Genomic DNA, 24,245 nt, shown 5'->3' on the forward strand with positions numbered 1-24,245 from the left:
GGGTACATCCCAGATTGGATACTGGAGCACCCTTATCAGTCCCTAGTATATGGTACTAAGGTACCCAGGGCATATGCACCCTAGAGGTCCCCCATGGGCTGAAGCCTGCATTATGCTACCCATGAGAGACCTTTCAAATGGCAACTACAGGCCTGCCATTGCAGCCTGTGTAAGCTGGTGCTCGCACCACTTACTAAAGATATAGGTTTCCTATATCTAGGATCAAGTCAAGTCAAGTCATAACATTTATATAGCGCACTACCTACCCAGAGGGTTTCAAGGCGCTTGGGAAGGGGAGGAGGATTATTTGTCAAATATCCATGTTTTAAGCTGCTTTCCGAACGCTAGGTGATTCTGGGTGAGGCGAAGGTAAGCGGGGAGTGAGTTCCATGTTTTGGCAGCTAGGTATGAGAAGGATCTGCCTCCCATGGTGGTCTTGTTGATGCGAGGTACAGTGGCGAAGGCTTGGCTGGAAGAGCGAAGTTGACGGGAGGGGGTGTAGAAGGATAGTCGAGAGTTGAGGCAGTCTGGTCCGATGTCGTAGAGTGATTTGTGTGCGTGGGTAAGCAGTCGGAAAGTAATCCTCTTATTGACGGGTAGCCAGTGGAGGTCTTTAAGGTGACCAGAGATGTGTTCGTTGCGTGGGATGTCTAATATGAGCCTGGCTGAGGCGTTTTGGATTCGTTGTAGTTTCTTCTGGAGTTTAGCGGTGGTACCTGCGTAGAGGGTGTTTCCGTAGTGCAGTCGGCTCGTGACTAGAGCGTGGGTGACTGTTTTCCTTGTTTCGGAGGGGATCCAGCGAAATGTTTTTCTGAGCATGCGAAGGATGTTAAAGCAGGAAGAGGATACGGCGCTGACTTGTCTGTTCATTGAGAGTGAGGAATCCAGGATGACGCCAAGGTTCCGTGCGTGGTCTGTCGGGATGGGTGCATTTCCGAGGGCTTCCGGCCACCAGGAGTCGTCCCATGCAGAGGGGGATTTACCTAAGATGAGGACTTCTGTTTTGTCTGAGTTCAGTTTCAGACGGCTTTGTTTCATCCATTCGGCGACTTCTTTCATTCCTTCGTGTAGGTTAGTTTTGGCGGTGCTGGGGTCCTTGGTGAGAGATAGGATCAGTTGAGTGTCATCCGCGTAAGAGATGATGTTGAGGTTGTGTTGGCGGGCGATGGCCGCGAGGGGGCTCATGTATACGTTGAAGAGGGTGGGACTGAGTGAGGATCCTTGCGGTACGCCGCAGATGATTTCAGAGGCCTCGGACTTGAATGGTGGGAGGCGGACTCTCTGAGTTCTTCCGGTGAGGAACGAGGTAATCCATTAGAGTGCTTTTCCTTGTATTCCGATGTTGCTGAGGCGCTGTAAAAGGGTGCTGTGGCAGACTGTGTCGAAGGCTGCAGAGAGGTCGAGGAGGATGAGGGCGACTGTGTCTCCATTGTCCAGTAGAGTTCGAATGTCGTCTGTTGCTGCGATGAGGGCGGTCTCAGTGCTGTGTTTGGCTCGGAAGCCAGATTGTGAGGGGTCGAGTGATTTGTTGGCTTCGAGGAAGGCGGCGAGCTGGTTGTTGACAGCTTTCTCGATGACTTTGGCCGGGAATGGAAGAAGCGAGATGGGGCGGTAGTTTTTGAGTTCGGTGGGGTCTGCTGTTGGTTTTTTCAGAAGGGCGGTGAGTTCAGCGTGTTTCCAGTCTTCTGGGAAGGTAGCGGAGTTGAAGGAGCAGTTGATGACGTCTCGGAGGTGCGGAGCTATGACGGAGTCTGCTTTGTTGAAGATGTGGTGAGGGCATGGGTCTGTGGGGGATCCAGAGTGGATGGAATTCATCAGGCGAATGGTGTCCTCAGTGGAGATTGGGTTCCAGGCGTTAAGGGTGTTAACGGGGGGAAGATGGTCAGCTGCTGGTAGGGTGGGTTGGCTTCCGGGTTGGTTGTCAAAGCTGTTGTGGATGTCAGCAATCTTGTTGTGGAAAAAAGAGGCTAGGGAATTGCAGAGGGTTTGAGAGGGGGTGATGTCGTTGGAATTGGCCGAGGGGTTGGAAAATTCCTTGACGATGTTGAAAAGTTCCTTGCTGTTGTGGGCGTTGTTGTCGTCAAGTCGATCCTTGAATGCTGTTTTCTTGGCTTTTCGGATCAGTTGGTGGTGAGTACGGATGGCGCTTTTGAAGGCGTCCTTGTTGCTGGTGGATGGGTCTTTTTTCCAGGCCTTTTCAAGGGAGCGGCACAGTTTCTTGGACTTCTTGAGGTCATCGTTGAACATTGAGGCCTTCTTGATGCCAAGTTTGTGTTGACGTTTTTTCAGTGGTGCTAAGGTGTCGGCGGTGTTGGATAACCAAAAGGTGAGGTTGGAGGCGGCTTCGTTGGCGTTAGAAGAGAGGGCTGGGGAGGTTTGAAGGAGCGATGTGGAGATCTGCTCCGTGGTGATTTTGTTCCAGTTTCTTTGTAGAGTTGGTTGGAGGTGGTTGATGGGTTTCGGCTTGTTGTAGGTGAAGTGAACGCAGCTGTGGTCAGTCCAGAGGAGATCCGTAGTGTGGCTGAAGGAGACATGGTTGCTGGAGGTGAAGATGGGGTCGAGTGTGTGACCTGCGATGTGGGTGGGGGAAGTGACCAGTTGTTTAAGTCCAAGGTTGGCGAGGTTGTCCAAGAGGGTGGCGGTGTTGCGGTCGTTGATCTTTTCAAGGTGGAAGTTGAGGTCTCCCAGAAGGATGTAGTCTTTGGAGGGGAGCGCGTGTGGGGTGATGAAGTCCGTGATGTCTTCACAAGGCAGGGTGCTTGGTTTTAAGTGTGAGGGTGCCTCTGCATGAGTAGGACACCCCTACAGCCTACAGAGTCCATTATTCCAGGTTGTAAGTGAAGCAGCCATATACTATATAGAGGCACACAACGTAATTACACAATGACCATCTTGATGGTGAATCCAGAAAGATTCACGCTGAAAAGCTGGCTGCAACGAATCCTATCATGTTTTGGAGGTAGGATTCCATTCACTGGAAGAGCCCTCCACCTCTGTGTTCTCGGTACCAGCCTTCTAGACCCTGACAGCACAAAATGGTTGCTGCCGACCAGATTCTGCTCTCCTGCTGCCGAGCCAAATTTTAGCAGAAAAAGGCAGACTAGGCATTTTGTCACAGGGAGGTGTGACCACATCCCAGATAGGATTTAGTGTATTGGGGCAGGGTGGGTGTGCTTGACAGCGCCACTCAGTCAGCATGAGGGGCACATTTGGTGACCCCATGCATAGTCCAGTTGAAACCAGCTCTGGGAGCCGTAGGTTCCAGCTCTGGCACGAAACTGGACAAAAGATATGTGAGTAACCTACCCCCCTGTCCAGACTCTCCCTGGGAGGATTCCCTGAATCGTCCCAATCCTTTCCTTAGGGTACTTCAGGTATTACCTGCGGATGGGTCCCTAGATTTGTTGTAGGACAAGATTCACATCAGACACCGCTTCTTCTTCTACAGTCTGGGCACTATGGACTTCGCTGTACTTAAATTGGGCTCAACTTCATCTCCCTTCCAGTCTGCTGCATCGTCTGTGCGCCATGCAGGAACCTTCCAAGGCCTATGGTCATCAAAGACACCTGAAGGAATCTCCCTTGAAGCAAAGGAGTCACTGCCCTGCATTATCAGGCATCCACCGGTCTGCTGATCCTGAGCGCCTCCGGACTCGGGAAAGGTTCTGCAACACAGGTGATGGTTTCCACAGCTTTCGAGGTCTGTCCTGCCCTCTTACCAAGTTTGAGGCCAGTATCCCTCCTGGGGGCTGCAATAACCGAACCTTGTGCACCGCGTCAACTTGCAAAGGCTTGTTGACTCCACATAGCCCCAACCTAGAGCATCTCTGGCGACCCGAATTTTTGGCCACACTTAATCGTGGCCTGCATCTTTTGGTGAGCTGCTTGAGGTTCTCTCGCGACTCTAGTCCCTCCGGCCTGTAGGTCCATTTGAGGGTCACCTTTGTTTCTTTTGGGCTCCCCCGATTGCTTAGGGCCAGCCTTGACTGCCCTGCTTGTAGCGAGCCCCTGGTCCTTGCTGGTCCCAACATTGCACCTTCTTCGACTTCTGCATTGGCTGCATCTGCCAAGGATTGTTGGTGCTCCAGCCGGACACCGACCCCTCAGCACTTAACATCAGACGTGAGACAGCTTGTGCACAGCTACTGGTCTTCCTCAGCGTCGGCTGGTCCTCACAGCTGCAGAGTCAAGGTCCTCGTCAACTTTCCTGCAATTCCCGACATTGGTGGGCATTCGTCGTCCAGATTTCATGGTCACTCCTGAGTGACAGACTCTGTCCACTCTGCTTGCAGGTAACTCAACTAGAATCCACCTTCGGATTTCACCGGACACTTTCCCCTTCTTCAGCAGCGTCACTTTCCTGAAGTCCTCCATTGAGTTAGACAGCTGTTTCCAACACCACTACACATCGAGGCACCTGGCTTCCTTGGTGTAGGTAACGTGGGTACTACGGTATCCACTGGTGGGGTGGCTCTCCAACCCTCTGTCTTCCACTGGGTTTCTTCAGGGTCCACTGGGAAGGGTTGTTCATCTTTAAAAATCCAACTGCGACTTACAAGTAGTTTTACAGAGCATGCAGTAGTGTTCCCACACTGCAAACACTCTCCGTGGGGTTCATACTCACTCACCATGGGTGGTTCCTTGAATCCCAGCACTTCCAATCCACTCTACATTGTCTTGACCAGAGTCGTGGTTCCTATACCACTTTCTTAGTATATGGTTTGGTTTCCCCCAGGCCCACTGTGTATTCTGTGCTATTAACTGTATTTCTATGCAAAGTATTGTGCGCATTGCGTTCATCTCTGGGTAGGATATATCTAAACGTGTTCGAGTGTATTATATACTAAATACATATTTTATAAATACCTTGCGTGGTTCTTTTTCACTTAATCTATACTATTAGATTGCATTCTGGTAAAAAAAAAAAAAAAAAAAAAAAAAGTTGTTTTACACTCTTTCAGGACTAAGCCTGAAGGCTGCTCTCCACAGCAACCACTCAGAGTTTTTCTAAGGTTGTCTAAGACCTCTTAAATCACCACAAGGGTTATCTGGACGGGTGCAGGGTGCCCACTTACATTAGTGGGCATCATATACTAGACCAGATTCTCACACCCTCGTCTTTTACAACTAGTTGTAAATGCTGCACTGCAGAAAGGACTGAAAAAAAGTTACTCAGAAAAATGCGGACTCTTCAAATTTTAATGAGGGACCCAACCGTAAGTTTACATTCCTCCTGTAGAAAATGCCCCTTACCGACGAGCTCTCCAACTCTTCCAGCTGACCGGTCTCGTTTTTCCTACATATAGGGTTGGATCAGAACGTATGCTTTGCAAAGACATAGCTGGGCGTGTGTTGTGAAGGAGTGTGAGCAAGATTTAAAAAGTTGTCCACCAGTAACTACTTTTATTCAGCTGGTTTCTGTAACTGAGTCACAGTCAGTGCATAACCTGAAAAATAGCGCTAGACTCAGTATTACGCAGTTGTTTGCCTCATAGCTTATATTGGGCACGTCTGGGTTGACTGATCACCCTGAAACACTCGATTCATAATTTGTTGTACAACAATACCTTATCTGACTAAAATGTAAATTACACCAGAGAACCACCAACGTTTTAATCAAATAATACAGATTTAATACCACAGCTTAATTCCTAACATTTTGTAAGCTTCAAACACACAATATCATTTACCAAACCCCACAAGACAATCGCAAACTCAGCAAATCAGAGAAATCAACGTTTGTCAAAGAAAAGGATAAATAAAATGTTAGCTGTACCTTATTTTCTTGACCCCAAATCCAGAGTCCAGGAGCTTGGATGCCAAATAATGCAAAAGGATCTTTTCCCACAACTATTAGGCCAATTAATATGATCTTAAAAACTGACAGGAAGGATGCTATGTGTCTGTAGGGAGAAGAAAATAAAGTCAGTAGAAAATATGTATCATAACTGACAAAGCAGAACTCATTTCACTCAAAAGGACAATACATTGAGACCGCAGAAGAGGAGACCCCAGTGGTACAACAGGAAATGTGCATTATTGATAACTCAACATAGATGGAATAGGAGGCAGAACTCCAGGTCTTGAAGATTTGAGAGGTCCTAAAGTCTGGCTTCACAATTCAAAGATTTACAAAAAAACTTGCCATAGAATGCGCCAATGCTTCACTCCTCATGGACCGTCTCTTCTTTAACAACTGCTGGGGCCATATTTTAGTTTTGGCGCAATGAAGGGAAACGAATAGTATTATAATGATTGCACTGCCCCAAACGGCTACCTGCACTTTTAAAGTGTTTTAGAGATCCCCTTGCAGGCGGGTGCAGTCAGTGACTGCACCCGCCTGCCAGAGGATATCAGTGGGGGGGGGGGGGTCCAAAGGACCCCCATTACCCCCTGCAGAGTGCTACTCCCAGGAGGTACACTGTCATTGCGCCAACTTATAAATAGTGCACTGTCAGTGCACCTCCTGAGGGCTTTTGTGCCTCTGCGCCAGACTCTGTAATAAGAAGTGGGCACAGAGTTAATGCATGGGGCACACTCCCATTCAAATGAGGAAGCGCCCCTTGAAGATAGCGCTGGTGCTGTATGAGCGCCAGTGGTTTTACTGAAGGGGCAGTACAGGCGTCTGCGGCCCCTTCTGTAATACCAAAGTGCCCCAGGGGCGCGCAAAACAGGAGCAAATGCCCGTTGCAACCGCAGGGCTCATTGTGTAATACGGCCCCTGATACTTTACCTTTATTTATTCCTTTTATGGTCATTATCTGGAGTGAACTTATTAATTGCTTCACTTACTAAAAACGGTTTTGGAAACAAGACTTCCACGAATTTAAATACAGAAACAGTATTTAAACTGGTGTGTAATTCAGACCTTAACATACAATGCAGCACTTGCCCAAATAGAGATGCTAGTGCAATCGGTCTCCCACAAAAAAAAGCAACTGAGGCTACCGCTCCAACTCATACTCTGAGGAGTCATTAAGAACAAAGACCTGCTACCAGGGCATATGGAATGGGCTTCCTAGCAAAAGTGAGGTACCTTGCATCCAACGTTGCAAGAATGGTATAGCCGGCACAAGCCTGGACTCTATATCCAGCAGTTGGTCCCGGTGTTTTTAAATATGCAACATGTGGAGCTTGTTACAGGTAGCTAGCTAACTCTATGCAGGACACCTGTGGTTCTATAAGACTCAGGAACCTCCAAGATGATACAGTCTCACTGCCCATTAATTGATTCATCACTTAAATGATGGCCATTATAGTTTGTGGCAAAAAAGGGGACATTTACAGCAAATTAGCAACATTCTTTGAGAACATCTGTGGTTGATCAGGATTTATGAATGTCATCTTTTTTTATCTGGAGTGGGAAGGATGAACAATTGAGGGAATTTCTCCTTTGGATCAATTAGACGACACCTTCCAGGGACATGGGGGAAAAATGAGAAAAAAAGAGACTAAAGAAACAATTCTAGACCCAACAACTGGATGAGGAAATAATGCCAGCAGATAAATCCAGAATAAATTCACCCTGCAAAATCTTAGATTAACAGCTACAACAAATAGAGGCACACTGAATACATAGTCTAATTTATTAATAAAGAATAACATTAAAAGATAGACGTTTATACTTGTATATCGAACAGACAGCAAGAAACCCATTGCTCCATTTTTTAAGTTACCACCTCAAATGTCAAATGGCGGTAAATTTGGCCAATTTTAAAGACTAAGGAGAAATTGTTAATCTATGGCAAATATCTTATGAATCTTGTAGATCTGAAATAAAAAAAAATGTATTGTATCTGGGGTTTCAAAACGCTTAGTCAGACCCTCCAGTATATCGCGATTTGCCGCAAAATCGGCACTTTTGTAAAAATGCAGCGATTTTTACAAAAGTGCCTGCGAAATCGGCACATTTGTAGAAATCGCGGTATTTTTACAAAAGCCAATTCTCCCGGGGCAGGCGCGCATCACCCATTGAACTCACTGGGCTTCAGCAGATCCCCCCCACCCCCCGTCGTGTGTGGCAGCCCGGGATGAGACTGATCCCGGGCACACACAGGGCCGCTGTCCTGGGGTCTGACTAAAAGTGGGCTCGGAAGATGTCCCCCAGATCCTCGGAGGTGGGAGGCATGCAGGTGCGGGCCCAGCGCTGCTCGGCTTTTAATCCTGCTCGGAGCTCTGGCCTCGGCTGTGCCTTTGATCTGTGTGTCACGCTGCAGCCCATGCTGGCTCCTGTGGAAGCAACACTTTGTATATTGTAATTTGATATATTTTTGCAAGGGGCAGCCCGAGCCCCGGGGCATGTGCAGTGTAGTCGTCCCTGTCAGCCGTCCCTTTGGAGATGGGTGGGCATTCATTGTTCTCACCTGGTGTCCTACGAACGGTGTTGGGTAAAGCGGTGGCTCGAACTTGGTGAGTTGTGATGTGCTGCAGCACCTTTCAAGAGCTGAGCATGCATGTATGACCACCGCATGTGAACATACGTGCTCCTCACTACAAGCTGTCCAGCTAGGAGCTGATGTGTTGAACATTGATTTTGCTCTAACTGCTAAAATACCATCTAGTGAGTCCTATGTAGGCATTTTATTTACTTTATATTGCGAGTGAGTCAATGATGTTGTTGCTCTCGTTCAGATTTATGACCAACTTTCTACGCACCGGGCCGCCCCGCACCGTGTCCCACAACTGTATGTCCACATGTTTAATACCTTTGGACGTTGGGCTCTCAAGCAAAGTGCTTTGGAGAAACACAAATGTCTGTGGGCAACGCAGGACAGCTGAAACACAAGGCTTTTGTTTATGTGCACCCCCTTACACGGCACTCCAGGTGGGCATGCTTAAAAACCTAAAGCCCCACAGAGGGACAGAAAGGCAGGGGGCAGAGCTACCAATACTGCAACAGGTGCAGTGGCACCGACGCCCTGAAGTATGAAGGGTGCACTTTACTAGCCCTGCTGGCCCTTTTCCCTTCAAAACCGGCGGAGGTGTGCCAAACGTCCCTTCTGGCATGCACCTCCTATAGGAGGCAGGGTGTGGCACTACCCTTGCCTCACGTGAGGCAGGGGTAGTGCCACACCCTGGCAGAATGAATCGTTGGGGACAGCAGACCCTTCTGGCACAGGAAGGGTAACTGGTGCTCCCAGCAGGGTTCAGCTGGGCTGCAGAGGTATTTGTGTTTAAATCATCCTATTCACAGTTTGAATCTTGGCAACTCAGACATCCATCATTCCGAGGTCGGTAAACTGACTCCTATTAAATCAGGCGATATTAACACTCGTTATTTTCAGTGCTTCCAAATGGCCGACGTGTGTTATGAAGCACATATTATATGGAAAGTGGGGACACTTCATAATTATGCAGGCAATGCAGCAGTTGTGCAATTGGTTAATTCCATTGCCCCGGTCTGTACAAAGTTATGATTTGTAGGAGGGTCATGGTGGCACTGAATGAAGAGGGTACACACAAAAGCGCAGGAAGAAATGGCACCACAGAGGCCTAGTCCAGGCACATTGAGCTGGCCTAAGCCCTGTGGCAATCATGTTTCCTGTTTATATTTATCAGTGTGTATTACGTAGCGCCAAAATGTCCCTGTCCGAGACGCAGGAAGCATATTAAAATACCAAAAAACAGGAGAGGTATTCACAGTACACATATAGCTGCAGAGAACCGAAAGTGCACCGCAGCGAGTCCATTTTAAACAGTGAAACAAAAAAGTTGAATTTCTGGAATGTGTTATTTGCCACGCCACCTTTAATAATAAGATCGGGAATTAAATAAACCAACATAACTCGTAACTCCCGAGACAAGGACACCAAGCTATTGAGGCAGTGGTTGCCTTTCAATGAAGGTTACACTAGTTAAACTGGTAATTAACGTTCCTATTGCTGGAATAAGATGAACTAGAAATACATCCAGGAAGCAGACCCAGTCACAGGTAACCGCTGATGCAGGGCTCGCCATGAATGTGAGTGGGTTTGGTTAAAAACCAGTGGAAACAAAAGATAGGCTACAAACTACACAAGATGACAAATTGCAGAACCAGCAATATCATAGTTCTTCATACCCAAGTAACCAGAGATATTTTTGAGAAAGAGGCAGGAGATGCGCCTCAGAATTTGGGGGACCCAAGTTAGATTCAGGCATCAAGAAGCAGAATGCACCCATGGTTCAAGATTGTATTCATATGGGCCATGGTGAGAAACAACTACGGTTGCTCATCATAGAGGGAATCAGGAGCAATACCAGGAGGCGGCAATGACACCAACAATATGAAAATAGTGAATTATACTGAATTTTAAAAACTTTACGGGCCCACACTCGAGGTCTCAATGAAAACATCAGATCAGAAACTGCAAATAAATATTAATGGATGAATTCAAATTCAAGCAGATATTCTTTTCACTCTGATAATTCTAAGCTGTTCTCGCTGGTACCACTTTGAGCCGATACACTTATCTTTTTGTTATTCTATGATGGAGACTTTGTCAATAGAGGGTTAATTTGAAATATGTGAATGATTAACATATTTGTCTATATTTGATTGATAATTGAATTACTTTTTTTCTTTCAATTCCTATCAAGGATCAAAGTATAATAGAATATGTGGGTGCATATATATTTTTTATTATAGAAGAGATCTATTCACCTATAGAGACCTTGTAGCACAAATTTACATCTGAAACAAAATATTACACATGCGTTTGTCCAAGTAAAACTGAAGAATCTCAATACAAATGCTTTATAGTCCAGGTTCTAGGTTTGTTCTCAGATACCAACAATGTTGCCTATGTACAAATCATTCTGAAAGTCTTCCTTTCAGGTGTGGGGTGCTGCAGGGCTCTTCCTTGAGACTTACCCTTTTCAACATCTTTGCACCCCCTCATATGATCCTTCGTGCTGTCAATGGTTTCTTAAGTCAATGATAGCCGGCTGATATCTATATCTCCTGATCCCAGCTCCAAACACCTCAATCTGGCCCCTGTCTTCAGGGATTGGCCAGAAGGATGGTCAAATGTAAACCCAAGCTCAATGAAGACAAGACTGAGCTAATGGTATTTGGTAATAATCTTACTAAGAAAGTTCCAACTCCTCTGCCTCATTGTTTGGAAGGTCCCCCTAGTCCTAAAGGGGTGACAAAAAGTCTAAGAATGTGGCTGGACTATTCTGTCCATGAAGTAGTAAGCAAAAAAAAGACTTGTGGAGCGCTATTCCGATATCCTTAGCAGAAAGGTTTTTAAACTCATTCCTCTTTTGAGCCAGAAGACTATTTGTCCAGGTCCTCATCATTTCTTGCCTCGATTATGGAAATGCTCTTCACCTTGGTTAACCTCGATATGTGATGAAAAGACTATAGACTGTACAGAATGTTACTGCTCAACTGCTTATGAATCTACCTAGGCACCCCTAAAAAAAAGACCTGAAAGACTTCACTGGCTTCCAGTAGCGCAGCATGTTCAGTTCAACGCCCTATGCATTTTGCATAGATCACTTTACAAGAGAGGTCCAACCCTGTTAAGATCACTAGCTACCTCATAATATAATACTGCATCTTAACTATGGTTTTTCCATTATTTGAAATAATTATTTGTGGGGTCCAGTCCAGGTCATATGATCAGGTCCAAAGACAAGAGAGGACTTACGTGGCCTATGTGTGGTACATTAAAAAGGATTGTTTTACAAAGGTGAGTGAGTGTGTGTGTGTGTGTGTGTGTGTGTGTGTGTGTGTGTGTATCTCTCCCAGCAGCTTTTGCACATGTAAATCAATCTAACACTTATCCTTTCAAAAAGCAGTCTCCTGACACTTGAGCTGAAGCTCCCCTGTATTGTCAACCTGCCCCATTATTTCCTCTGCTCACAGTTACAGGAAAAAAGCAAAACTAAAGATGGACAGAGTGTTGAACAATGCAAGCACTCACCCCCAGTCAACTGATCTGGGTTTAAACCATCATCCTTCAGCTCACTCCGCCACCCCAGTTCAGACATGGCCATATGCTAATCAGTCTGACCCCGTGCCTCATGGGAACAGTCCAGTCTGACCCTGTGCCTCATGGGAACAGTCCAGCCCGAACTGCCAAGCCATGTCTTCCCTGGACCGGAAACAAGCATCTTGGGACCAGTTTCTGGCTAATCAGCCGTCATCAGCCAGGCTAGCTTGAATCCAGTGGCAAAGTGAGCAAGGGACCCACGTCAGGATGGTTGTTTCCAGTCCAGGGAGGACCTGGCCTGGCAGTTCGGGCTGGACTGTTCCCATTGGGAGCAGGGTCAAGATTGATTTGCATATGGCTGGGTCCAAACTGGAATGGCATGTTGAGCAAAAAAACGATGGATTTAGGCCCAGATCTCTGTACTGGGGTGAATGTATGACATTGTTCTGCATTCTGTCCATCAATTGTTCTTTTTGCATTGGTCACCCAGAGTGGGACGGGTATGCTCAGACGTGAGTCCTGCGCTCTCCATGCCACTGGAGTCAAACTATCCTGGCTGATGAGGGCTGAAAGCCCGAAACCGGTCCTAGGATGCTGGTTTCCAGTCCAGGGAGGACCTGGCCTGGGAGTTTTGGCTGGACTGTTCCCATTGGGCGCAGGGTCAAGACTGATTGTCATATGGCTGGGTCCAAACCGGAATAGCATGGTGAGCAACAAAACAATAAATTTAGGCCCAGATCTCTGTACTGGGGTGAATGTATGACATTGTTCTGCAATCTGTCCATCAATTGCTCTTTTTGCACAGTAATAGGAAGACATTTCTACTTCCAAAGCCCGCCACCCGCTCTAATCTATCTAATTCCCCCATAAGTGGGGGCAGTGACGTTCAGGGTGAGGACAGAGGCAACAGGATATAGTCTGGAATAAAGAAACTTTATGCTCTGTGGAGCAAAAATAAACCCCCTGTATACGCTCTGTGGAGCGTATTTTAACCACTAAGGGCTCAATGCTCAGCTTGAACAGAAGAGGTGACAAAAGGCACCCCTGTCTGTTTCCTCGTTTTAGTGAGAAGACTTTCGAGTTCACTCCATTAACTAGCACTCTCGCTTTAGGGGCAGCTTAGTTAGCCTTAATCATGTTAATGAATTGGTCGTCAAAGCTGAAATTCTTCAGCGTAGAAAATAGAAAATAGAAAGTTCCAATCCATCCAGTCAAAAGCGGTTTTAGCATCTAGGACCACTAGAACTACCGGGAATCCCTTTTTTTGTTGATTCCTTCATGAGATGTATGATCCTTTGAATGTAGTCGTGGGTTTGGCGACCTTTGATAAATCCGGATTGGTTTAGGTGGTTCACGTCGGGAAGAATTGAGTCCAGTCTTGTGGCTAGAATTTCAGAGTAAAGTTTTACATCAAGTATTAAAAGAGCAATCAGTCTATACGATCAGCACTGTATCGAGTCTTAACCTTGTTTGGTAGTACTGAGATGATGGCTTCACTCATTGTGGGAGTACCTCCCCTGCGCTGGTCATGTAGTTAAAGAGGGCCACTAATTGAGGATGAGCTTCGAACTGAATATTTGTTTAAAACTGGGCTTTCAGCCAATCAGCCCCAGGGGCCTTATTAGGCTTTGGGGCTCCGACCACCGCCCGGACTCCTCTTCCATTATCAGACTCCCTAGCTAATCATTTTGTGCTCTTGTTACCCGAGGAAGAGTGAGCCCGTCCAAATTCTCCAGTTGGGCGTAATCGGCTGGTTCCTCCGCCGAGTATAAGGCCTTATAAAAGTTGCCATATATGTGCCTTTTCAGTGTCAGTTTCCCGTAATCCTACCCAGGTCATCCCTGATCTCGCCAATGTATTTTTTTTCTCTTTAGACTCTTAGTTGTCGCGCTAAATGGTAGCCTACTTTATTACTCAGTTCATATCCTATCCGCTGAAGGCGCAGAAGGGTAATCTCTGCTAGGTTAGTGTAGATGGCATTAAGCTTCCCCCTCAGCACAGTCCCCTTTCTTTGTTGAACTAGTGTCAGGTTCTCTTTATGAGATTTTTCTGCCTCCAAGTTCGGATTCTAATGTCTGCCGCTCTTGGTTTGTTCAAGGAGGAATTTGAGCCAATACATTGTCCTCTCAGCCCAACTTGAAGGCATCCAAGGTGGTTGAGGGAGAGGAATCTCCTGTATTATGTTGAAAGTATTCCTTAATTGATGATCGTAGCTCATCGCTCAGTAGTCTATCTCAAGTTAAGGAGCTAGGAAAGAACCAACGCCGGTACTTTGGCTGTAGAGCATCCCAGTTTAACACTACAGATAGCGGACGTACTCAGACAAAGTTATGGGGTATATTGTTGCAGTGTGCAGGGCCTGAACCAAGGCGTTGCTCACAAAGATATAATCATCCACTCATGCTCACTTATTCTCAGAAGTATACAGAGAATACACAGTGGGACTTTTCAATAAATGTATTGAACCAACGTTATTCTTACATAAAATGCAGGTGCTGCAATGATTAATACACAGAAGCAGATATACGTGATTACAAGCACTAATGGCGTGAATAGTAGATAGAATTCTACCATGGTGCTATAACAATGTATATATGCAGGCATATCAAACAAGGCTATAATCAAGCGCAATCCAACGATGCAAACCCTACTCTAATTGTACCTAGTGTGTGTAGGTGTAAAGCCAAGAATCCTCCCAAAGGACCATCCAATTCCATTACCTGATGGGATAGAATGAAGGACCCCCATCTTGGTCACAAACTGGACACCCCTCACGAGAGGTCAGACCGCTGTGTGGTGATTTCTCAGCATGCGAGGACCCTCGTTGTCAGCGGAAGTGCCTACTTTGCTAATCTATCAGGATACTCATCTTTTATAATAGAAAGCGGCCTTGAAGTGTGTATAGATTAGTGATGTTATGGATAACTTTATAGCCCGGTCGCCCTGTGGATGAAGATCGTGCTGACATTTGTACATTGTGCGAAACTAGACCTTGTACATGATTCAGTCCTTTGTGATAAATGTTGTGCGAAGCTAGATGTGTAAACCAGTTTAGTTTCAGGGAAACTAATCCAACATTGTTGTGCAAGCAAATCTGTGCAAAAGGTCACGGCTGAAAATGTTATTTGTGAGGACAATGTAAGAAATAAGCTGCTTCCCTACATGGGCCTAACTTTGGAATACAACAATGTAATCTGTAAAATTAAAACGGAAAGCTGTTCTTTTCAAGACACCACTCAGATTTCCTGGAGATTTTATTCTTGAACTCCTCATTTTGCAAAGGTTAGTGATTTTAGAATGTGTACAGAGAAGGTGGTTAACAAGTCAGGTTACAACCGAAATGCGCATGGACATTTTAATGGAGGTTCACTAGTTTACGACGAACAGTGTAACAAAATAACTTCAATATACTACTTTCCACTGTACTAAGGTTTGTTTTCAGTCCCTGTAACATTTAAAAAAAAAAAAAAAAAAAAAGGAGCATTCTGTAGAAACATTGGATAGAGTTAATTACAGTTTATCAGCTCCCAGGACTGTCGCCAAAAAAAGCATGTTAAACTTCTGTAAATGGATACATGGAGTTAGGACTGTAAAAGATTAAGGAGCAGTCATCTGTGCTTTTTTTCTTAAGGAGAAGTAGGCAAGTTAGTCACCCAGTTCTTTCTGTACTCCTAAAAGGAGACTGGATTGGGCAGAGGTGGTCCGGATGTGTATGGCTGTAGGGGATGCATAGCACTTATTCACCAATGAAAGGACACAATGGTGAAAATAAGGCCTTCCTTGACCCCAAATGAATTACAGTGGGAAACTAAGATGGTACTGCGATGGGTGGGCTTATCACAAAGGATAAAATGAGGACAAAAGAGTAAGTATGCCAACCCATCAACTTACATCCCATCTTTTTAATGCAGACACATTGATTAATACCACTAGGCATTTGTACAAACAGATGTGCTGGCAACATTTCCATAGATATGTTTTCTACAAAATTGTTTCAAATAGTAGTTTTGTATTGTATTTCTAGTAGGAGTTAATAAATTCGACAGTCAAGCGTATCAACTTCCACCAATGTTAGTGTGTGCAGCTACCACATTTTCCTTTAGGTAATCTGCCAAGGAAAGACTGGTGTAGCAGCATGAGAGTAAATGATTACGCTTTCAAACAGTCAATGGACACTGATGAATGAAAGCCTTTGCCAAGTTGAGCAACACATGATCAAGAATTAATCAACTTGGGTTTAAAACCTAGACCCAGAAATAAGAGACCTTGCTAAAAACTCAGTGAGCATGTCATAAACAACAAATACTGTTATTTTAAACCTAGAACATTACTTTTAACGCCTTAACAGCAGCGTTTTTTTCGCTGCGGTGGGGGCCTTCTAAAGGGTGTGCGGGGCTCCGTCGGCCAATGGCTGATGGCAGCACTAGGGAGGTAGTGCTTCCATCGGCCGTCACGCAAGGGGTTAATAAATACAAACAAAATATAAGGTTCTTCATAGTTTCAAGATATTCTTTCATCTAGTTTAAACTGACATTCAAGGTGTAATTGGTGGATGTGTTCTTTCCTGATCGCTCAATACTTTAACCACAGCAGCTTCAAATACAGATGCTCAAAATGTTTATTCAGGGCAAATGTTGACCAGAGATAGTTTTAGCTCCTGCGCTTACCTATAAACAGGCTGAGGGAGGTAGTTTTCCCCTTCTATGCGGATGTCTGGGTACCGCTGGCTAATAACCCGCATGTACTCCTCAAACACCCGCCGGTAGCCTCAGGATACGCTGCAGGGAAAAAACAATTTAAAAAACGTCAACATTTATGAATTTTTACCAGTAAGGTTCTTAAGGGAATTGTGAACAAAACATAAAATATGATATTGGCATAATTCAGGTAGCCCACTCGTATGCAAATAAATGAGGATTGTGTCATTTTTCAGATGGGGAAAATAAGAAGATTTAGCAAGCAAAGCAAATCTATTAAAGGACGACTGTTAATACAAATGAGCTGTATCTAATAAGCTTTCAAGGGGTGATGGCAAGTGGGTACGGATTCCAACTGCACAATAAAATTATCACAACAACAGGACAGGGTCAGACCTTCCAAAACACTGTGTCAAACAATTTGACAAACTCCAGTAAAAAACATTACCCTACCTGCACTAGCAAATAAAGTAGCAGACCTACTGGGCTGGCAAATATGCCACCAGAAGCCCTGTGCCACAATGCATAAAAATAGAACCGTACCTTTCATGTTTAGTGAGGCAAATAAAATACCCATTAAAGAAAATATCCATAAGTTAGAGTGCTATAGACTGTTACAATGCCTCAGAAAGTAATTGCATTTGTTATGGCACAAAACAACGGGATCAGCCATTTTTGTTATCTAATCTGTGAATATATGCTATTGAGGCAAAACACATAATCTGAGTTACTGTCATAGAAAATAGAATTAGTACCACCTATCTGCAAAAACCTTTCAGTAGACTGTGAAGGGATTTCTTTGTAATTGCAACATACTCTCCCATTACATATTCAAAACTTACTCTGTAAAATAAATTCACGTCAAATGTGTTACATCGTTCCCAACCCCATTTCCACCCTCTAACACGTTGGGGAGGAGGAGTTTATTATCTTTTAGTATTTGGGATTACTTTGAAAGGACACAAAAAAGCAATAAACATTGTAGAAAAGTATACATTTGCTACGGCCATCCTCCTTAAAGTTCCTAAAACAGGCCTAGGTGGAGGGGAAAAAAGGCCACAAATAATAGCACCAAGCAAGTTATGTCAAGGAACAGAACAAAAGAATGTGCGCAACAGTAAAGGAGTATTGATCAACGCTAACCTGGCACAAGAAATCTGATACACAGGTTTCCCTATTAAATTCAGGGCACTAACACCAAAATAGGGAAGCCAGAAATGTAAGGTTTCCCCTAAAAATATATTTATTTTTCTGAAAGGGGCCTCCCGTTCTCACGGAGGTGACATGCTTGATCATTAAGCCCCTTGCTCACCACAGGCACACCCAGTTACACAAGATGGGCTCCATGTGGAGAGCTTGGAGTCAATGAGAATATTTTCTTGTTTTTACGCCAACAGACTGTTAACTGGGCCCTGAGCATAAGTAAATGCTCATGCCATCCGTAAAGACCACGTGATATCTCACTGCCCTTGCACCAACCATATGGATTATAGCAATGACAACTGTCCTCTTCCTGCCAATTTGGGGCTGTATTGTGTATGTGGCGCACTTTTCCTTTTTGCGCCAAGGTATACCTTTCAAAAAGGTGCACCTGGTGTAAACAGGACAGTGCGTTGTATTAGAAGTCAGGTAGAGAGCTGACTTTAGGAGGTACACTGTAAGTGTGCCACCTTTCTGTGGCACACTTTCAGTGCGCCTCCTAAGGACATGTTTGCCTCTGCGCCCACATCCATAATATGGCACTGGAGCACAGGCAAGTTGATTGACATGGGGTCATGCCCCCAAGCACGAGGGAATGCCCTCTCACGATAGCGATGCTGTATATGTAGTGTCCGCGCTTTCAGTATTAAAGACGGGGGGGGGGGACACATGCCTATTTCTTCTTCAGAGCACAATGTATATAATACGGCCCCAGGTGGACAAACTACAGACTAAAGACCAGCAGTGTCAAACCATGAGCGGCAACTGCATTTACACCAAAAGAAACCAAACTGACAGTAAAAAAAAAAAAAAAAATAATTGCGGATCTAAGTTTAGCAGCTGCTTTCCCATTTTATTTATAAGCTTTTACTCTGCAGAGCACAGAACTGGTTGCGACCAACTCAATATTTATTCATGAGGGCTGCAAATGACAAAGCTTCCTAAAAGTAATGTGCCCATTATCTATACTACTATTATAAAGGAAGAACTTTGAACCTTTGAGGCGTGTAAACTCTGGAACCACAGCGCCAATCCACACACCCGATACATCGTTGTAATCGTGAGGGTGTGCAGATGGACATAGGCTATATAAACGTAATAAAAATAAGTTATTAAAAAAATTTACCGAAAAAAAAGTAGTCCCTTGGAAGAAGCGCCGTCCGCGACGTGCGTGCTGACGTGAGGAGCGCGGGGAGGTACGGCGTCCAGGAGCGCGAGGAGGACCGGCGGACATTGCGCGGGGAGGAGCGGTGGACAGGCAGTGAGGAGCAGCGGACAGGCAGTGAGGAGCGGTGGATGAGGTAGGTTATTTATTTATGAGCGGCGGGAAAATGCAGCAAAAATGACAATCGTGAGCAAGAGAAAGCAAACGGAGCATTACAAAAGTTTGCAAAACGGTGCTTAACAGGAGGAAAAAGTTACGTGTGCAGGTTACAAAAGCGTACATCGTGAGCAAGAGGAAGCAAACGAAGCATTACAAAAGTGAGCCAAACGGTGACTTACTGGAGGAAAAAGTTACGTGTGTAGGTTACAAAAGCGTACAAAGTAAACAGAGGTATAATACTGCAATATATGGAGGAAGGCTCCGGGGGACCCACGGACAACGTCGGGCAGGGGCCCTGAAGCCTTATTGCTCCCGGACAACGTTGGACGGGCTGCTAGTCTTAATATAAGTAAAAGGGTTCAGATTTTTCTTAAGAGAATAGCACTGTTTTGTTATACTTGTGCCTCACGAAATAGACATCCTACCACACACCGCTCTCGAAGAAGAAGCTCAGACTGTTCAATACTCCCCTAGTCAAAACCTAAACAAATAAAAGATAGCTTGCGAACAGTGCCATCTTGTGCCTGTGTTTTAAAGGATAGCTGCAATGCTACTCAAAGGATCGCCTAACTGCCTTTGAGTCACGCAATCTCAGGAGAATTGAAGCGGGACCATCAGTGTTTATCATGCGTAAACTAGCCATCATTATTAACAAGGACTACATAGGATTTCAACCACTATTCGTATGCAGGATTTACTCAGATTCATTCTGATAAAATAACTAACATGACAGTAAAGCATTGGAGTTGCTTTCTAAAAAGGGATACCAGCAAAAGATGTCCTTTGCTAGAATGGACTTTCTAAACCCAGATGATAAAAAGTCCATAACTTTTGTAACCAGGTCAAGTGTTCGTAGGGGTTTGCATTTAGAGGTGGAAAGAAGTCACAATCCTGGAGTTGAACCGAAAACATGATACATTTCAACAAACGTTTAAACTCCAACAAGACATTTTGGAAAGACAGTGAAAATAAATTAGAAGAAAAATAACGTATGAACAAGAGCTGCACCTTGAACTCTCATTGAGGGTAATCAATGAAAGGCATGCCCAAAGACTCCCCGGATCAGAAAGACACACAAATTACATAGATCTGATAAAATTCCAACACAAAAACCAACATGCATTTGCAATGCAAGAGATGTCGCATTTGGTAAAGTTTGAGCTGTTGCCTTGAAAATAATGTTTTTTTATTTTCGTTTTTTTTATTTGCAGTGGAGTGATTATATTTGCATTCCACTATCACCAATGGTATAAAAAAAGCAAAAGTAAAAAATAGTGTCATTTTCAACGCCAACTGTTCTAGCTTTAACAAATGCGTCTCGAGGCCTATTGCATCGGTCTTGCATTTGTTGGAGTTGGAGTTATTGGCATTATAAATGCCAATGTTTTTTCCTTGCCATTTTGCAGGGTACAGTACTATATGTGGCCAAAAGAGGTACCATGGGACCTTTTTCAGTCACATATGGTACCGCACCCTGCAGAAGATATGGTAAATCCACCCTACCCATAATGCAGGACAGTACCACAGGTACATTCAAATAGCTATGTCCATATATACAATTACAGGGCTCGACAAATCTGAAAAATGGTACTAGTCCTGCAGGTCTAGTACATTGAAAATTTTCCTTGACCTAACAGTAACCTACTTGACCTCTGTCTCTGAAAGCGGAGCAACTGTGACAAGATAACAAGATTTGAAGGTATCTTTATTGCTCATTTGCTTTGTAAGCAATAAAAAGGCCTTTAAATCTTGTTATCTTGCCACATTTGCTCCGCTTTCAAAGACGGAGGACAAAAGTTAGCATATTTTCCTACTCGACAGAAAGGGCGAAAAGGGGCTAAAAATAGCTCGACCTCATACAATTTACCTCGCAAATGCGAGCGGTCGAGTGGATTTGTCGAGCCCTGCAATTAGAAGCTTTGAAATGTGACAAAAGAAATTATTATAGTAATTCCAGATCAGGTTGCTCTGTGTGGAGCTGATGAAGGGAAATTTATAGACGGTCTCATAAATGTGATATGTGCTAGTGAGTAAAGTAACCACTGCCAGGCTTGCTTAGGACCTAGTTTGTGTTCTGCCTGAAGGCCATTAAGAAGATGGTGCTCTGAGGCCGTAATTAAAACATAGGGAGTAACAAAACTTGTAACAGGGTGTGTCCTCATGGGAGGTTACAATTGGAGACAAGACAGTACTGTACTAAGGAGCCTATAGACGAATGAAAAGCCACTGTTTTCAAAGGAAAGGAGCCAATTAAAAAGATTGGCGGAAAGTGGGTGGAGCTTTATGTCTATAGCCTGAATACAGCAGGTCTTGAAGAGACATCGCAAACGCTGCCTAGGCGAGACCTAAAAAACAAACCTTGCCTCAATATTTTTTCATAGTGCTTCAACTGTAAATTGGAACAGTAATTTGATTAAAAGGAACATTATGCACGTATGAAACCTACACAAGAAAGAGCAGGATACATAACAGAGCCTAAAACTCTGCCCAAGTTAGGCACAAATATCCAGGAGATTTAAATTGCCATAGAAAATTACCATGTCCTTCCTATATTACATGCCTAGGCCAGTGAGCAAGAAAATGGAAGGGGGAAATGACTAAAGAAGTGGTTAATGGCCAGGAAACTAACATGAATTCAGATTAGATAGTCGACTGAACAGAGTAGCAGGTGGAGAATAGGATTTGCCTGAAGTATGTGAAGAAGGGATATCACAGAGACAGGTATGGTTGACCAGATAGTGCATATAAGAACAGCACTGCAAGTGCAATGCTCGAATGGAGAGGTCACACAGGAAATGAATCCACACAAACACAGACCGACAAGCACAAAATAAGATATATGCACAAATATTTACAGATAGAAAGATATGCACAGAACCCAGCTTGCTTCACCTCCATTGCCCATCAGTCAAGTCGCAAACACACAAATCTGTAGGCTAATCTTAGCAATGGTCCACAGTGACACTCTGCTCGCTCTCTATGGAGGCAGCCAGTGGATGTTTTCACAGAATCGCCTTGACCAACTCTCTCCTCCTGTAGCCCAGCCAGGCCATGAAAACATTAACCATGGCAACATATGGGTCTAAAGATCAGCCTCATCTGAACAGTAACTTACAAATAATAAAGGAGTGGCACTCCAGATGGGGAAACTGGCGTAACCTTATGGGCCAGGAGGCCTAGGAGAACCAGTGGACCCTTGACCGACACCGAGAAGTGGCTTTGGATCCTGGGCCCAGAACCGAGGGGCATTACCCTACGATTGCACCTTCTGGTATGACCACCAAGAGTGTTCCAAGGGGAGCAAAGACACTGAATGCATCCAAGATATCACCTGGAATGGAGAGGATGAGCTTAACGTGAAAAGATCATTCAGAAGCTTTACCGAGCTTTGCTGTAGCAAACGGAGAAGCTTACCGTACTATAGTTAACACTAAACAAAGCAATGTAATTGCGTTACTGGACACTAAATGGGAAGCGCCATAAAGTTAAAGCAGGAGTTTCCAGAAACGGGAATGAATTGCAGTGGGTAATATAGATCAAATGATATCGCAAGTATTCATAATAACTATATTTTTGGACATATTCTACGAATGGCAGAACGATTTCCTCTCGGTTGAACAGATCAGTTGTTAACTGAATTGCTGGCATTTCTTTGATAAGCATGTGACCCCATTTCGATCCAAGTTGCTAATAGGCTTATGAAACACAAATCTTTCTTTCAAGCTTTGTATATAATCTGAGAATTGCATACTAAACTGCCAACAATAAATTAGCATGCACTATGACGTCATGAGTACAGGCGATAGAGTAAATTAGCATGTACAGGCGATAGAGTTTGCCTATCTTCATGAACTGGTCTCCAAAGCAGCACTTTTCAGTCTCTCCCAGAAAACATACAGCATGCCCTACTCGAACTGCCTCGATATTCTCATTCCCCGAATCTGAAATACACACACTGCAAGACGGCTCTTCCACATTTCAGTCATAATGCGTTTGATCCATAACACCAAACAGCAACTAAACAAAAGAAGCATCGGCAAAGGCAATAGGCAAGATCTATGGATCTTTATCCATGTTGTACAGTAGTACATTTAAAACAACATGCTATGAGGCACTTAGAGCTGGCCATGTCATACTGTTTTTTATTTAATTTTTGTAAACACTTTCAACTACACTGCTGTTACACCATGGCTAATATAACTAACAATGCCACTAGATCTAGCATTGGTATGGATTATTTGCTTTGCCAATGCTAGTTTCATGTAGCTGTAAAGCATGAACAAGTTTCAAACATAAAAACAAAAAGTTGGCTATTGCTTCCTTTTGAACATTCTCAAACGACAAAACAGGGAGGTGAATTTGGGCATTTCAGTCACTAACATGAAACATACATTTGGTATTTACATAATGCTTTGCAGCACAGCTCTGAATGTTCCATGCGCTATATACAACCAATGTTACAGGTACACAAATTATTGGTACTCAACTGAATGTGATGGTCTGGTTTGCCGATTGGTGCAATCACATGCCTGAAATAACAGAGCGCCATTGGTAAGCGAGAAATTATAGAGCTCAGGCTCTCAACCCCACTAGACTTAGCCTAGTTAGGCAAAACTGGGGCACGGCTTCACACTTCGCTTTGACAGCGGTTTCTTTCCTCAGACCTGGTAAATCATTTTTCATTACTTGTCGATCAAATGAAATAATGGAAGCTCTTAGAGGCCCCTCGCTTCCAATTAAGCAGCAGAAAATTACGGTCGTCAGACGTTTTCCCACTCTTGAGGAGCCAGCCTACAGCTACCAGCACACCATTTATTGCCTATATTTTAATTGCATTAACAAGTACATAAGGCGATCTAATTAATTATGGAAGACATGGATTACAACAAACGACACCTGCATGATAAAAAAGGACACGTAAAGTCCTATTTCTCGAGAATTTCTGACAAAGTGGACAAGACAATCACGGAATAAGATTCTTTTTAGGAGGAAGTTAATCTGAGTTTGTAAATAACTTGTGTGGCATAGCATCAGTATACACCAAGCATTAACAAAGCCAATAGGTCTCGGCAATCGGGGAGCTATTGGATTGGTCAGTGATAA

The 24,245-nt window shown here is 44.3% G+C and overlaps 1 protein-coding gene across 1 annotated transcript in view; it reads right to left on the minus strand.

The window, feature by feature from the left end:
• SELENOT (selenoprotein T) overlaps positions 1–24,245 on the minus strand; it is a 128,841-nt gene that overhangs the window by 58,347 nt on the left and 46,249 nt on the right. Inside the window, exons 2-3 of the mRNA XM_086944156.1 lie at positions 16,589–16,699; positions 5,777–5,903 (exon numbers count right to left, since the gene is read on the minus strand). Of these exons, the coding sequence (XP_086800282.1) occupies positions 5,777–5,903; positions 16,589–16,662 (201 nt within the window). The 5' untranslated portion in view covers positions 16,663–16,699. The remainder of the gene's footprint in view (positions 1–5,776; positions 5,904–16,588; positions 16,700–24,245) is intronic.

This window comes from Lissotriton vulgaris, chromosome 11 (genome assembly GCF_964263255.1).
Source record: "Lissotriton vulgaris chromosome 11, aLisVul1.2, whole genome shotgun sequence".
In the NCBI taxonomy this organism is placed as follows: Eukaryota; Metazoa; Chordata; class Amphibia; order Caudata; family Salamandridae; genus Lissotriton; species Lissotriton vulgaris.